Genomic DNA, 17624 nt, shown 5'->3' with positions numbered 1-17624 from the left:
TAGTTTATTATTTATGTATTATTTTAGCATTTTAAAGCTGCCGTCGGCAACATTTTTTTTTTATCATATTCAGTGTAATCGACACTATAATCCGACAGAACAACATAAATAAAGTGGTTTTAGAAAAAAACCCGAGCTTCTAACTCCACCTGGAGCGTGTTGTTTGTTTAGCAAAAATCCACCGCTCCCGGATCATCGGGTCCAATCAGCGCAGGGGGGTGTGAGATCTCACTGTCAATCACAGATCGGGCACACGCCACCCCTCGCGCACGTTACAATCACATGCACACGCTGGAAGTTCGCGCAGTAACGAAGAGTGATGGCGGATGTATCTCGCTTTCAAAACACTAACAAATCAAGTAAGCTCATTTAGAGTATAAATGACGTTAGCAATTGCAATCTATGGGTAGATTAGCCAGGACAGCGTACCTCCAAATACTCCATGGTGTTGATGGATGCTGATGAGACGGGCGCGTTCACAGATAACCTGGTGCACACGCACTGACGAGCACGAACTCAGTGGGAGGGTATCCGTTGATAGTGGGGGAGGGGCATGAGACTGAGTTGTAAACATTCAAAATTTTGCCCAAGTCCACTCAATCTGCCAGACTTGCCGACTGCAGCTTTAAGTATAATATATGTTCCTATTTAGGTATTATTTTGTTATCCTAGAAATATAACTTTAACTACTTTAACTCTTTTCATTTTAAAAACATTTTATTCTAGCTTCATGCATCCTTTTTATCAACACTTATATGTGGGTAAGTTTAATTAAAAAGCAATATTTTAAAGGGGTGGTATAATGCCCCTTTTTACAAGATGTAAATTTAAAATAAGTCTCTGATGTCCCCAGAGTGTGTGTGTGAAAGTTTAAAATACTCCACAGATAATTTTTCATAGCATTTAAAAATTGTCACTTTTTGAGGGTGAAACAAAAACGCACCGTTTTTGTGTCTGGCCCTTTAAATTCAAAAGAGCTGAGGGCGGAGTGTGTGTGTGTGTGTGTGTGTGTGTGTGTGTTTTAGCTCAGGCTAAAATGTCAGAAAAATGTCACTAAAGCACTAAAATGTCAGAAACTGTTCTGGATCATAAAAATGGGTGATAAAAACGTTTATGTTCAAACCTGAGTCGGACAATGATGGAGAAACTCGAGAAGAAGTGACAACATGTAGAAGCAACAGGACATTTCTGAATGGCTAGTTGATGAATTTATGTACGATGTGGAGTTAACTATCTTCAAGTCATTGATTAGCATATTCTGTCATGATAATCTATAAATCGCTCGTGTGGGAACTGTTGTAAGATGCCTACAGAGTGACATGCTATTGCATTTGTGTTACGTACTGTATTGCAATAAATGTGAAAAGACTGATGCGACAGCTTGAGCCGACTCAGAAATGTGCTCGACTACAACAACTCATCTCAACACTGCCTCACACCCTTTGGTGCTTGCGTGTCCCGGGGGCAGGTTTATGCTAAGTTTAGGGTTTGTGATGTCACTAAGAAGCTTGAGTAGTCCCTATCAGTTGTTTGATGTATTCCTTAAAAAGCCATTTCTGTAAAATAAAATATCTCCCTTTGCTTTGAACTTTGAGCGTTGTAACTTTGCAGATGTTTATGCTCAAACAGCAACATTACACACTAACTAAAGTGAGAAAAGTGAAATCATAATCAACCACCCCTTTAAACAAAAAGCTGAGAAAAATTGCATTTTTTGTCAAAGACTACTTCCGGACGGGATACAGATTGATGATTAAAACACAGATGGAGTAAATCGAGTCCATCAACACCCCCAAACCTTCACAGTCTTTAAACTTTCCTGAGTCCACATTTCATTCAGTAACTTTAGGCTTTTGATATACTGCTTGTGTTATTTTACATTTGTGTAAGCAATCTTCTGTTTCTTCATAAGCTAAAGCATATCTTTTCGGATGAAATTAATCTCGTCAACCCCATCCCCTTCAACCTGGCTTCATTTAGGTGTAACACCCATGATCCAATCAATTTATGATGGATAATCTAGTACATTCTTGTAGCTTAATCATGCCGTTAGCAACACCAAAGTCAGGGTTTGATTCCCAGGGAGTGCATGTAAAATGTTTGCTAAATGCTATGTAAATCATTTTGAATAAAAGCGTTTGCCAAATGCATGAATGTAACCGTAAATGAAGTTCCACTACCGTTTTCCTAGGAAATACATCAAGTAAAATGGGTTATTTTTCCAGAATGTCATTAACATTTTGAATACGTCCTTTACAGTGGTCTGAAAGAATGAACATGAGAACATGAGGTGTTAATGTCTAAAAGAAGATTGGCAGTATAAATAACAAATAAATCCAAAGCTTTCATGCTAAAGGTTTATTGTTAGTTTACATGAGTAATACATAGTCCATGGCATTGTAGCAGATTAAATCAGAAGTATATTGTTATTAATACAGTGTGTTCATTTAAGTTGCACAACCAAAACAAGTCATATTTAACAATTTCAGAGAATCTTTTACATTTTCTTTCCTTTATTATATTTCACAGCACTCATTTTCTCACACTCTCAGATTTTCGCGTACACACGATTGATTGTCGGTTTTTAGCTTCCTGAGATTTGGCTTAAAATGCTTTAATTCCTCGGTATCATTAGTTTACCACATGACGGTGAACAGTACCCATTAAAAATCTCCCTATTTTTAACAATCCAGTCTTGGCAGGTATGGTTATGATTGATTTGTAAAGAAAAAAAAGAACATTAGTTTGTATTTTGATAATATTAGTGTAGAAAGCAAAGCAACACAACAAAGTGGTACTGGGAACCCTTTCCAATCCTTCCTTTCTCTCTTTCTCCTCTGTGTTTTCTCTCTCGTTCCCCCGTGGCAATCAGCAATCCGTTACAGCACGATGATTTCCAGCTGATTGGTGACCTGTCTCAGTGCAGCGCAGTCCAGACAGCCAATCAGCACCCTCCTCCCAGGAGTCTGAGGGGTGATCGCTTCAGTGTATTGCACTGAGCCGCCAGGTAGAATCTGCCTGCAAGTGGAAATGGATATAGTGTGTGTATGCATGCAGAAACAAGAACATGCTGGGTTTTCATGTTTTATGGGGACTTTCCATTGGCATGATGATTTTTATACCGTGCAAACTGTATATTCTATCCCCTAACCCTACCCATCACAGCAAACTTTCTGCATTTTTACATTCTCAAAAAACATCACAAAACAAAAATGAGGGATAATATTTAGAGAGTCAGACTGATATCCCAAAGTTTGCGGGTTCGATTCTCAATACCGGCAGGGAATTACTGATTTGAGGTAGACAAGGTAAACAAACAAACCTAACCCCCGATTGCTCCCCAAGCGCTCCGGGTGTGTGTGGGCCGGATCTGGGCTGATACTATGTTGCTATCTGGGGTGTGTTCACCACTCACGTCTTCTCGCGTGTGCACTAATTTGAATGGGTTGCATCGGACAAATTCCAAATATGGGTTACCGTACTTGGCCTTCACATCACTCGCTTTAAAATGTCCCGACAGGGATTTCGGATATTGACATCTTTGTGTTATATGTGTCCCGATAAAATAGGTTTTACCAAAACCATGAACACTACCATGATTACCTATTTTTTACCATGACATATGAATATGGTAATGTGTATATTAAGTGTTATGGTATTATCATCTGATTACATGACTGCACTGGACCACCAGTACATTTCCATAACGTTTCACATGGAATATTACAAAAGATACACATTTATAGGTTACAGTTTGTTTCAAAAACATAAGGTGAGAGCAGATACTAATGGAACAAAGAATCTCAGACATCCCTTAAATCTCCAAGCAGACGGAGGGGACTACATGTAGTCCTTTAAAAGACCACACACACACACTAACACTCATCTCTCTGTAGATCTCTGTATTTTAATGTTTAGTCATCGAATAACTTGCTGGTAATGTCTGAATAATGGAAAAATAAATGTGACTGGTTATTCCATCTTACTCGTATGATTTAATTCTGGTCGGTATCAGGCCAAGTGCATCAAGGCGGAGCTGAACGTTTTTCAGGATGAAAGTATAGGGATTTCGGAATGACACGATGACCATCAGATCCTTCCCAACCCGGGGTATTCCATTCACCTGTCGATGAATTATAACGACAGCTGTTAACTAACATTAAGCATCTAATGTATCACACGTGTTCCTCAACAATTGGTTATGAAGGACGTATACCTTTATTGTGAGTTCAGGAGGACGGAGAGTGACATCTCTCATTGTGGAAAGGGTCTGTCCGGTTTCCTCAACGCGCCCGTGCACCACAAAGAGCAAGTTGGCCTGTTCCACCAGGTAGGGCATGTAGTCCACAGCTTGAACATTGATCAGCAGTTTTGAGGCTGTGAAAGGATTTTCAGAAATTACACTGAGAAATGTTATTTCTACAATGCATGTGCCCTAAAGTCAAGTCAAGTCACCTTTATTTATATAGCGCTTTTTACAATGCAGATTGTTTCAAAACAGCTTTTCAGAGATAACAGGAAAATAATGTTTGTTTCAAGAAGAAAATAGCGTCACAGTCCAGCTTAAGTAAGTTCAGTGATGATTCATTTAGTTAATTTATATATATAGCCACTTTGGAGAAAACCGTGATGTCATCATCCAGCTCAGTTAAGTTCTCATATAATGGTGTCAATACAGGCAGATCAATAATATTGTTGAATATTAAGTTAAATGTCACCAACTAAGCAAGCCAAAAGCCAAAGGTGAAAAAGGCGACAGTTAAATCTACAACAATCTTGAAAAGTCAGACTCACTGTTTTTGGGATTCACAGTTGCAACTTTGTTTTCGAGCTTAAAGGTGGTGCTGGTGACGCCCGTGTAAAACGACACGGCGCCAGTGATGGTGGCATTGATGGTGCAGGTCTGGCTGGTCTGGTTGTTAATGTTCAGCGTCAGCTTGAAGTTGTCGCCAATTTTGACGGTGTCGGCCTTGAGCTCGATGGTCACTCCTGCTTCAGGGAGTGGCAAATAATCCCTGGCAGGAACACCACGATTCTCTGCATTCTTCATGGTCTGCTTATCCTTGTCACTGCCTGGAGTCAGGAAGAAGGTTGAAAGAGTTCACTAGTGTAACCCATTGTCCATGTGTTTTTGGACCAAAGGAAACTTACCTTCTGGATATTTATAGTTAGAAGTGATATCCTCATAGGAGTTAGCGTTCACCCTTTTAGTCACAAGGAGCTTTCCCACATACGCGGTGTCCACATGGAGGATATTTGTATTTCCATACTTATCAGATTGACGGTAAATCACATCACTGTTCAGCTGGAGACAGAAGAAAGAGGTTTTCCATTTTGTAAGCGCAATATGCAGCTGAGATTTTAAGATCTTAAAAACTAAAGAAGTGGTTTGTAAATCTAAAGGTAAAAACATCAAAGAGAATTGACATCTTTCTTACCTCTGCAAAGACAAACTTTGCATCGAACGGATAGCTGAGCTCTCCCTCTTTGATGGCATTGACAGACGTCGGGCCACATCGATAAAGGCCTGAATGAGAGAAGGAAAACTACTTTTTATTTGTTCCATATAGCATAACAGGTAGGAAATAATATATATTATTACCATGACCACCATATTTTTTCCATGACATACATGACATATACATCATGTGTATATTAAGTGAGGTTATATATATATTATTAAATTATTAAGTTATATATATTATATAATCCAAAAACAGCCATGGCTAAGGTGTGTGTGAGTCCCAAGCCATGTAAGTGGAGGGTTGGGGAAAGTAAATTTTACCCTGTAAAAAAAAAAGGCCAAGAAAATTCATGGACAGTCTCTCGCGTATGGCAAGAGATGGCCATAGAATCACCAAGAGTCGGAAACGACTGAAAAAGTTAATGCGAGAGAGGCTCTTATCTCGGGAAAATATTGTTTCTCCATTTAAGAAGGTAAAATATATTTATTGTTTTGCTTTTTAATTAGTCATTTATTCAGTTTTTCCATCCGTTTTACCACAATGTATACCTAAATCATAAAAATAACTGAAATATATAAATATAACATGAAAACCTGTACTAAAGGTTCTGATGAAATAATAATAATAATAAAGAGTAGCTAGCTGGGCAAAAATGTTGGTTTTTAATGATTGATGAAGTTGTGAATGAAGTTGACATATTTATTCAGTCATTTTTCTTATAATAACTTGGTTAACAGCGTTGAATGGTTAACCCAAATGGATACACTCAGCATTCAAAATTGGTGCCTTTATTGCCTAACGTAAGAAGTAATGGGACCCTAATTTTCTAAACGATTCGTGGATAGTGCCTCCTAACTGTATCAGTTAAGGTTAGAGGAAAGCCTGTGTGTGTCGAGGATCATACCATCACTGGTCTCCTGAGGGGTGCAGTCGATCACCTGCCAGCCAGAGAATCTATCAGGCAGATCAGGCCTCTTCATGTACACCTCATTCCAGCAGTGGTAGTTCCTGTGAAATACAATGACATTAGCGTTTCCATTACCCTTTAAATTGTGCAAATTGAAATTGTCAATTGAAAATACACCCAATGGAAACACGTCAATTTTGACGCAATGAGGAGATTTTTCAGGCAATTCGAAAAAGGAATATTTCGCAAAACTGCAATGGAAACAGTTTTTTTTCGCAATTACAGGTCACCTGGTGTACGTAAAAGTTGATCATTCTTTAAAGAGGGCACGGTATGTTTGGACAGAAGACGAGTTATGAGTTCTTTATTAAAGCTGCAGTCCACAATTTTTCCACTTTGTCGCCATCTCTGTTCGAAATCTGGAATTGCAGTTATTCGCGGAATTGTCAACTCTACGTGAGTTGTAGTTCGACACGGCACAGCGCGGATGAACACAGTGTTTGAGGAGACTGTGCAGCTGTCAGTCGCCGCGCCGGTGTGGATACTGGCATTCGCAATCACAGATTATTCTTTTTGGAAGTGTGACCAACAATAATTTTCACCGGAAAATGTAATCTGAACAAGTAAGTAACATCCACTTTTGTTCTTCTGACCAACTGAGGGGGAAAAAGCATTGCAGTAAATCGCGCTGATTAAATCTAACGATCGCTTAGCATATCACGTCAAACCGTGCAAATTATACTTTGTTCTCAAATTGTTTTTTTAAAGCCTTGTTTTCGCATGGGCCGGTTGCAGTCTCTTTTTCCAAACTCTCAGTCCAAAGTCTTTTGCATTTTACAGCGGGTGAGTCTCTAGTTGTCACTGGGGATTGTCGTTTGAACCTTTCTGGATCCGCCATCAAATTAATACGTTTAATTATATCAAGTGCTGTGAGAAAAGGCTATAAATCTCCAACTCCAGCATCCTCACACTCAATATAGCTTATACTAGCCGAGACTCTTCTTTATGTGTACAGATGTGTGTGTACAGATGTGTGTGTACAGATGTGACGTAATGACGCAAAGACATGCTCTAATTTCCCGCGGAAATCCACCAGTACCACTGGAATTAAAAACAGCATTACAAGCTTACCGTTTTGAATCGAGCTAAGGCAAGCAGAGAGTTTTGAACACTGGCTGGTTATGTACTTGCTCAAAATTTATTTTGGATCAAAAAAGGTTAAGTTTAGGTTATTTTAACCTAAAAAAGTTAAAGACTGCAGCTTTAAACTCATAAAAGCCAAAAGAATCACGGGAATACTGCATCCTAAACAACAAAGAAATGCCACAATTTATCAAGACCTTGAGGCAGATATGAGGGAGAAACACCTCATACGTGCCGCTCCCAAGTATAAGAGGTTTTCCATGCAATCAATGCTCGGATATCTTGCCTATGTCTCCTTCGATTAAAAATAATGGCTAGTGCGGTGGCAGCGATATTCTTAAACCCAACAACATCTGATGCCATGATTTTTGCGAGAGGAAAAAATTAGGTTTCGCAATAGTTTTTTAGCGACATTTAGAAAATCTTGCAAAAGTTTTGCGCAAATCTGTGATGGAAACACGTCACTATAACTGCACAGGAACAAATGAGTAACGCATGATTAACATTCTAGTTACTACTATTAACTAACAAGAAACTCAGATTTATGAACTAGTAAGTAATAGTGCATAGCAGAATGTGGTGGTTCACTATTAACTAATCAATAACTACTATATTTTTCATACCTCCCAGACTACTACCAAGAACTACTATATACAGGTTCATAATGAATATGAATAATGCAAAATGTATAATTAATTCTAAAGTTTAGATCATTAGTAATGACTCAAATATGACCAAATCCTTCAGAAGGAATTAGCAATTATTTGGATCGGTATTCAAAAGTGAAAAACATGATAACTCCCTAATATTGACTGAAGTCATTGTAAACTTTTGAGGTTTTTGTAAGGTTTTCGATAGTAATTCCTTCTGATGGATTTGGTTGCGCTTGAGTCATTACTAGTGGATTACCATGATCTTCACTTTAGAATACCGATCCAAATAATTAGTAATTCCTTTAGAAGGATTAGGTCAAACTTGGGTCATTACTAATGGGTTACCATCACTTTATAATTAATTATACATTTTGCATTAGTCATATTAATTATGAACCTGTGTATAGTAGTTCTTAGTAGTACTCTGGGAGGTATGAAAAAAAATAGTTGTTATTAATTAGCTAATAGTGAACTACCTAATTTAACTGAGCGCTATTACTTACTAGTTCACTAATCAGAGTTTCTTGTTAGTTAAAATAGTAGTAACTAGAATGTTAATTGTGCATTACTCATTTGTTCCTGTGTAGTTACTGTATATATTAATGATGGAACGGTATGCTAAAGTGAACGGTATCAGATTGTGTGTAACGGACGTACGCCAATAAAAGCTGTGCTTGTAAACTTCACTCCCCTGATCTCAAGCAATGTGAGCGGCTATAGTCTGTAGCGTCCTTGTAAGCGCGCATGCCTCCCATGCCAGAGACCCGGGTTCAAATCCCGCTTCGGAGCAGATCGAGTAGGACCTGTTACATATGCTTTGTGTATCTCACCAGACTGAATCTTTTGTTCGGCTTCGGTCCACTCTCCCGTCTTCGTCCAGCACAATGTCTGTCTTCAGGTTGCCCGTGTTGTCGTGAGCAGAGCAGAAGTTGGTGATGACCCGTGTAGGGATCCCGAGACAGCGCATAACTATTTGGGAACGTCACAGTGTTATGGTTACGCCACAGTGTTTTTTGCAAAGGTGTAAATAGCCTGAATCTCAGAACCAACAAAATGAACACAAAGAATGCACTGTGGCCCTACTCACAAGAGTTCAGCACGCCGGCAAACACCCAGCACTGAGCGAAGCACACAGGAACACCACCGTCTCTAGCATATTTGAGCAGGATTTCAGTACTTCCAGTCCAGGCAGTCGGTGCTGTGCCGATGGAGTAATCCTCACTCCAGTTGCCAACCAGGACACCATCGTCGTCCTGGGAGTTCATCTGGAAATATAACACCAAAAAGCCTAAATAGACACGCCATGTGCATTCATGTAAGACCAGCTGTTTAGGAAGTATGTCGGAAAATTAAAGTATATAAAAACAATGCAGAAAGAAAAATTATATCCTATAAACTTATGATATTTGTATTGTTTTTATTATTCCGGCAAAAGTGCAACTGAACGTGATAGTCAAGCTTTTTTGACATTTTGAAAATAACTTTTTCTTTGTCAATCATACCAGAGCTGATCCTCGCCGGACTATTTGAGTGGCATTTCCACGGTACATTAGTGGTACTTTTCCAACATCCAGAACCAAAAGACAGGCATCCAGAACCCCCTGTTCAAACTGCAGGAAAATAAAGGTGTTCAATAAAGGAGTCAGTTTGAACAGTCTGCGAACAAACTCCAGAAAACTGCCAACCTGTCCGAAGTTCCATGAGCGGGTGGTAATGTTGTTGAATTCTCCATTGTAGATGATCCCCACATCATTCATCACATACTCCTGTCTGTCGGAGTCTCTGGGAATGTACACCTGATCCGCTGTGATGCAACATATACAAGATACATGCATTATAGTCATCATCAAATATATTAAACTTTGTTGCCATCTAAATCAGAGCGCAGCAAGTGTTGTACTTGTACTCACCAGGGTCCCAAGGATTGAACAGCACATAGACATCGGTGTCACTGTTCCTCTCAGTGCGCTGTTTTCCAAAATCACTCACAACTACAACAAAGGTTTGGAACCGGCCAACGATGCAGCTGGCGTCTGGTGTTACGCCCACGGTCACATAATTCCCTCGTATGTCCACCACACGACTCTTCCAGCGCCCGTCAAGTTTCTCTTTACCGATGGACAAAACGATGTAGGTGCCCTTGTTTTCATCAGGTGTGCTGCCTGTGAGGACAGATACATTCTATATTAAAGAGAAGCTGTTATGCATTTTCATCTTTCTTTAGTGTGTCATGCTGTTTGAGGATGAAAAAGCTCTGCAAAGTCACAAAAGTCCATCCATCGGGAGTTATTCCAGCCCGTTCTCATCCTTTAGCGTCATACATGTGACGCTTTGTACATTTCGTTGAAATCTTACGCACATGGCATCCTTTAGCATCAATATGAGACGCAGAACCCAAGGCGTCATAACCGTACCCTACCCCAGACCTAAACCTACCCATAACAGTGCGTGTTATATTGACGCTAAAGGATGCCATGTGCGTAAGATTTCGACGAAATGTACAAAGCGTCACCTATATGACGCCAAAGGGTAAGAATGCGTTGGTTATTCTCTATATCAGTGTCACTGTTTCTGAACTCCCTGAAACCCCTCCATTGTAGTCTTGAGTTTCTTCTGGGAACGAACACGTCACAAATATTCCTCATTTAAATAATTCATACTCAGAATAAAGGGGCGGGGCCTGTTGAGTTAGTTAGAAGTGTGTTAAACTGGCGGTTATGGTAAAGAGCGGGACATTTCCCAAACACACTCAAAGCGCTCGACCAATCACAACACACTGATCCAGACGACCAATCAGAGCACAGTGTGCTTTTCAGAAGGAGGGGCTTCATAGAGACAGGAACTAAACAGAGCGTTACTGACAGACTGGGAAGAGAGGAGCCGCAACAATGGAGAATATGGGGAAAAAATAATGTTTTCTAAACATTCAAGCATGGAAACCTGTTCTAGTAGAGTCCACAAACAAAATCAAGACTTTGTAATATGACTTCTTCAACCGCCAAAAATGACAATTCTGTCATCATTTATATGACCTTTTTTTCTTATGTGGAGCAAAAAGGGCTCATACTATAAAACTACACTGTTTTTGCTCATACTATAAAAGTCAGTAGGGTCCAAAACAACACTGGATCCTACTGACTTTGATTGTATGAAAAAAAAGGGGGAAAAAACCTATGTTTGGCCAGGCGGAGTTAAAATCTGGCTTGAAAAAAACAAACAAAAAAACAAACAATGGTGCTCTCAGGATCGCCTCCAGTAACAAGGACTCAAATCTCACGAGGACGTCTTCCCACAGGACAGCAACTGAACCGGCAATTATTAACGCAACGCTGACATTGAGACTGCATTAAATGGTGCGGCGACAGCCAAGGGAGCATCGCTTCGATCATTCAGCTCGACTTAACTGCAGCATGGCACTGCGCTCTGGTTGATGTACGTGTGCAAGTCTCTAATGAAGACAGGCAGATGTTTTCTCAGGTATCATTGTTTGTCTGAGAGTTACGTCCAGTCCATTAATGGCTCTGTCCTCTGTAAGATCATGTTCCTCTCAAGCATTAAAAATATTAATATCAATTCCATATCAGTATGTCTAGGCTATTTGAGCCCGTTCTCATCCCAAGCCGTAATATACTGACTCTTTTGCCAAAGCGTCTATATCCAACCCTTTAGCGTCATATGAGACGCAGATATATGGCGCCTCCTAGTGGTCTAACCCTAACACTACCCCAGACCTAAACCTACCCAAAACCCGAAGCGTGTTATATTGACGCTAAAGGGTGCCATGTGCGTTGGATATAGACGCTTTGGCAAAAGAGTCAATATATTACGCTTTGGGATGAGAATGCGTTGGGCTATTTCTGTTTGACAATTTCTAGCCAAGTCATTCAGGCCAATCCATTTCTTGTTGTCATTATTTCCCTCCTCCTCTGCTGTGTGGGCACCTCCATTGCTTTTGTCAGGTTCAATATTAAGTAGACACAATATGGGTCACCACACTCTCTTTTCTTAAAGGGATAGTCCACTCTAAAATGAAAATTGTCATCATTGATTGACTGAGCCTTAGTGTAGTTCAAAACCTGTATGACCTTCTTTTGTGGAACTTTCTCAAATTTTTTTTTTTTTGTCAATGCAAAGGTCAATGGTCACCAAAATTCAATTGGTTACCAACATTCTTCAAAATATCTCAAAGTCATACAGATTTGGATCGACGTGTGTTTTGGGTGAACTATCCCTTATAGAGGCACAGCGGCTCTCTGCTGTCCTTTTATCCTAGTATTACAGTGGAGAAAAGAACATTTTTCCGTAAGAAGCACATTGTACAAATTCATGCGAAATAGTTTTCTCATGAGGGTTGGAAATGATATGGTTTAAAGATTTGCTCACCAATCAGGAACTCCATCTGCACATTGTCCCACTGGTTATTGAAGGGCTGGTCAAACCTGATGGTGATGAGGAATTCTTGATTCCTGCGCACAATGAGGTTGGTGTTCTTGTATTTGCTGGTGTTGTGGGCTCTCTTGTTCTCTGCTACACGCATATCAACATCCAATACTGAGAGAGCGTGTGTTGCTGCAAAAAAGGCAAAAGAAGAAAAAAAATGTACACGATCTTTTGAATACCAACATTATTAACAGCAGCTTTGAACAGAATCTGAACTAATAGTTTCAGAAAAGAAAATCGATGTGAAATGGTGTGATAATTAAAGGCATCCTTTCTCTAATCTTATTGGTTACTGACAATAGATGAGCATTTACCCAGCTAACAAAAATATGTTCTAAGAACATTTGGCTAACGTTATGAAAACTTTATTAGTGAATGTTTAGTTTATTAAATGTTTTCAAAATGTTCTTGGTTATGCACATGTTAAGGAAACATTCCATTTTATCATTCTGCAAACAACGTTACTTTTTAATGTTCTCTGAACATTCCGAAACAAACATTTAAATAAGTTGAAAAAATGCTGGGTTGTTTCAACCCAAATTTGGGTCAAATATGGACAAACCCAAATGTTGGGTTAAAAATGTAATTAAAACATTTACAGTTGAAAGTGAAAGTTGAAGTTGGGTTAAAATTTTAAATTACATTTTGAACCCAACATCTGGGTTTGTCCATATTTGACCCAAATTTGGGTTAAAACAACCGAGCGTCGTTTAGAGTGTAGTACTTTACAATAAGGTTCATTAGTTAACATTAGTTAATGTATTAACTAACATGAACTAACCATGAGCAATGCATTTGTTATTTGTTAATCTTTGCTAACGTTAGTTAATAAAAATACAGCTGTTCATTGTTTGTTCATGTTATTTCACAGTGCATTAACTAATATTAACAAGTTTTTAATAAAGTATTGGTAAATGTTGAAATTAACATGAACAAAGATTAATAACTGCTGTATAAGTGCAGTTCATTATTAGTTGATGCTAACTAATGTAGTTAACTAATGTTTACTAATAAACCTTATTGTAAAGTGTTACCAATAAGTTAGACTAACATCTTACTGATTTAAAAAAAAAAAAAAATCCATGAACGAACTATAAATAATGTTTTTGTGTTAAAGTTTTGACAACATTATTAAAGACCAGATAACTTTGAACGGATGTTCTGTTAATGATACTGGAAGAACATATGTTCATAACTTTGAGAAAACCTTGTCGGATTAGCCAAGTTTCTGAGAATGCTCCTTGTTAGCTGGGCACAGTTGTTATCTGCCTCTGACAGTTTGTGTAAAGACATGAGCAAAGATAACAGAGCGATATTGTCCTCTTAGCTGGGCTCAACATTTTAAGAGTGTGTGGTGATTTAAGGAAAAAGTACACCTTGACCCGTAAATGTGTTGGCATCTGAACGCTTGAATCACATAGCAAAAATCTCAATGGAATGTGAATGAATAAGAATACAAATAGGACTTTACTGGGTGCTCTTGGCGTCACAAGCTTGGTGTCAAACGCTTCGAACTTCGGTGGTTTATACTCATCAGAGTTTGACTTGGCAAAGTGAACACGGCCCCTTCTAGAGGACCCAATGACCTTATGCATGATGGACACAAGATGTCTTGATGTTTGCCTGGAGGACAGATCATGTTAATGTTAGATTTTAAAATACAGAGAATTTTGAAGTATACACATATTTTGTGTGTCATCTGTGATTAGATACAGAGGAAAGGACAGATAGTAGGTGTGTGTTTATGCGTCTACTGTACATGTGTGTTGAATGATCAAGACTTTATCTATTTCTTTCTGTCTTTTCCCCTGTGGGAAGATACTGATGCAATATGGTGTTAGACTATTTTAGGAAAAGCAAACTCTCAGGGAAACTGTGAGAATCATAAAGCACTGATGAAATATCATTCTCAACTCAGCAATGTGGTAGCAGCAGCAAGGGCTGTCATACTCATCACAACATCTCTCTAAAACTCAAAAGTTGGAGGTCGGTACGATTTTTTCACATTTGAAAGCTTTTGAAAGCTCACCAGTGTGGCATTTATTAGATCCAAAATACAGTAAAAATTGTAGCATTGTGAAATATTATTGCAAATTAAAATAACTTTTTTCTATAAATAGTAAAATGTAATTTATTCCTGTGATAAAAGCTGAATTTTCAGCATCGTTACTCCAGTCTTCAGTGTCACATGATCCTTCAGAAATCAAGAAACATATCTGATTATTATCAATGTTGAAACCATTGCTGCTTCCTTTTTTTTCAGGATACTTTGATAAATAGAAAGTTGAAAATGGCACCAGTTTGCTTTTGAAACACTGTGAGTTACGTAATCAGCTTACTTTTTTCATAAGTAATGCATAACTTTAAAAATGACAACAAAACATAAATGTTTCAAATAAATAATGCAAGTAACTTTATTTTCCCTGTCCCTGTGTTGAGATAAACTGTAAGTGCAGAGGCGTTGTGTCATTTACTCTTTTCACTTGCACACAAAACAGATTCAGTATCCCTCAAAATTAATGAAAACAGTGATATGATAAGTTTTTGTGCAAACCTGCAATAGTTAAATATGTTAAATTACACAACTACTTTATGTATTTAATCTCACTTTATTAACCAATGTCCTTGTGGTTGACCTTTGATAATATAATTCAACCATACTCATAAGCAAAATTGACATCACATTTGTGTTTAATTGTCTGAAGTCTGATTCTTCTGCGATCCAGAATGGCAGAACAGCCGAAAGGTTTGTTTGAGCTGCGCTCTTTACTGTATAAGCGGGAATTGCATTTCCTTTATTCATTTCACTTTTGGTGAGAAAGGGCCTTTAAATCAGCCAAATTAGATCTTTTGCTTTTTTAAGATCTATTTTTCTTTTCTTGAAAACAAAAAAGTGATACATTACTTTCCATTAAAGGTTTCTAAGTAACACAATTATTTACTTCTTTTTTTTTTAGGGAGTAATGCAATATTTTAATGGATTACTTTTAAAAATAACATTCCCCAGCACTGGTAACATTTTTTGCTTAATAGCAATTACTTTTGTTCAAGTCTCAAATCCCAAGTTATGTGTATCTAAAGTGGGAACAATGAGGGAAAAAAGTCTACACAAGCTCAATAACTGAAATAAATCACCAATGAGTTGGATGAACATTACAAAGTGTCCATTTTAATATGCATATGTGCTACATAAAACCCTGATACGATAACACTGAATAGATGCAAACCAAGATTCCCAGCAGAAATCTGGAAACAACAACTAAACATTTCTTTGTAACAGAATTTATACAATGAAATGTTTAGATCAGAATGCTTATTTCAAATGTGCACATTTGAATTTGGTAATGCCAGAGAAATATGCAGAAATTAAGGAGTTCAAAACTTAAGAAAAGTTTTTTCCTGAAAGCTGGAGTCATTAAAAGCGTTGAACTCACGGTGTGTGTAGAAGAGTAGATGTTCTGCTGAGGTGAGGAGGCTCCAGGCTGATGTGCTCATGAAGAGCTTCATGCTGATTAATAAAGGCTCAGGACTTCCTCTTCCACTGGAGAAAAACACATCCATGGAACCAGAGCGTCCGAAGTTAAGATGATCCCAAGATCAGGTCAGTCCGACATACAACTCTGTGACCTTGCTTCTGATTCTTGATGACAGCAGCATATTCCAGACTGTCAATAACATGTAGATGACAAACATTCAGACAATTAAAGTGCTCAAAATAAAATAGTTTTACCAATAAAGCATAGTAGTAATCACTGAAAATATTATGATACTAATTTAAAGATTTATGAACCATAACGGTTATTCATTCTTTTTGTTAAAGAAGAACATATTTCTATTTTATATGTAAAAATAATACAATAATCAATGGTCAATTCATCAAATTTAATCAAATTTGACTGGTTAAGGTATTATGCTATGTCCAATTGTCCCTTATTTTATAAGGTTTACCTTTGAGGCCTGAAACTAAAATAAATAAGTAGCACTAACTAACACGAACTAACAATGAGAAATATGTTTTTACTGCATTTATTAACCTTAATGTTAGTTAGTGTGCATGCAATTTCACAGTGCATTAAATAATGTTAACAGATACTACCTTAGATCTTGAACATGTTAATGCTAATGTTGAGATAAACATTTAGAATAATACATAATACTTTACAATAAGGTTAATTAGTTAACATTCGTTAACTGCCTTAGTTAAAATAAACTAATAATGAACTGCACTTCTACAGCATTTATTAATCTTAGTTAATATTAATTTCAACATTTACTAATACATTATTCAAATCAAAGGTTGTATATGTTAACATTAGTTAATGTAATGTAAACTAACAGGAACAAAGATTAATAAATACTGTAAAAAATGTATTGCTCATTGTAAGTTCATGTTAACTAATGAATATTGTAAAGTGTTACCATAAAGTATTGTTAAAGTGTAGAAGCATTGCTCATTGTTAGTTCGTGTTAAATAATGTAGTTAACTAACGTTAACAAATTGTTAAAGTGTTACCAAATCAAACAAAACAAACATCATAAACTTCCAAAATACCATTAACTCCTATAATTCTTATGTTTAACTTTTAACTTTATTGTCCCCAGGGGGAAATTCTTTTCCACAGCACTGCACTTGTTGAACACACACAACATAACCAATATAATACAAAAAGACATAATACAGAAAGAAAAAAAAACAGTTAAATAACACTGATGGCTGAGGGAATCAGGCTTCTTCTAAGCGAGCGCTCCTGCACCTCAGAGCTCCTGTGCCCCCTGTTCCCCTGTTCCCCTGTTCCCCTGTTCCCCTGTGCCCCTGTTCCCCTGTTCCCCTGTGCCCCTGTTCCCCTGTGCCCCTGTTCCCCTGTTCCCCTGTGCCCCTGTTCCCCTGTTCCCCTGTTCCCCTGTGCCCCTGTTCCCCTGTTCCCCTGTGCCCCTGTTCCCCTGTTCCCCTGTGCCCCTGTTCCCCTGTTCCCCTGTGCCCCTGTTCCCCTGTTCCCCTGTTCCCCTGTGCCCCTG

General features: G+C 38.1%; 1 protein-coding gene across 1 annotated transcript; it reads right to left on the bottom strand.

The window, feature by feature from the left end:
• Positions 1–2357: 2357 nt before the first annotated feature.
• LOC130072104 (coagulation factor XIII A chain-like) lies at positions 2358–14225 on the bottom strand. Its single transcript, XM_056237049.1, has 14 exons — positions 14080–14225; positions 12552–12737; positions 10079–10330; positions 9854–9972; positions 9671–9778; positions 9256–9433; positions 8999–9137; positions 6370–6473; positions 5439–5527; positions 5152–5305; positions 4795–5073; positions 4217–4377; positions 3987–4123; positions 2358–3018 (listed from the first exon to the last, which is right to left on the bottom strand). Exons 1-14 carry the CDS (start codon positions 14201–14203, stop codon positions 2880–2882), a joined length of 2169 nt encoding a protein of 722 aa, XP_056093024.1. The 5' UTR covers positions 14204–14225; the 3' UTR covers positions 2358–2879.
• Positions 14226–17624: the final 3399 nt, after the last annotated feature.

Source organism: Rhinichthys klamathensis, unplaced genomic scaffold (genome assembly GCF_029890125.1).
Source record: "Rhinichthys klamathensis goyatoka isolate OS25496 unplaced genomic scaffold, OSU_Roscu_1.1 h1tg000476l_1, whole genome shotgun sequence".
NCBI lineage: Eukaryota > Metazoa > Chordata > Actinopteri > Cypriniformes > Leuciscidae > Rhinichthys > Rhinichthys klamathensis.
This window is presented reverse-complemented; position numbering and strand designations above follow the sequence as displayed.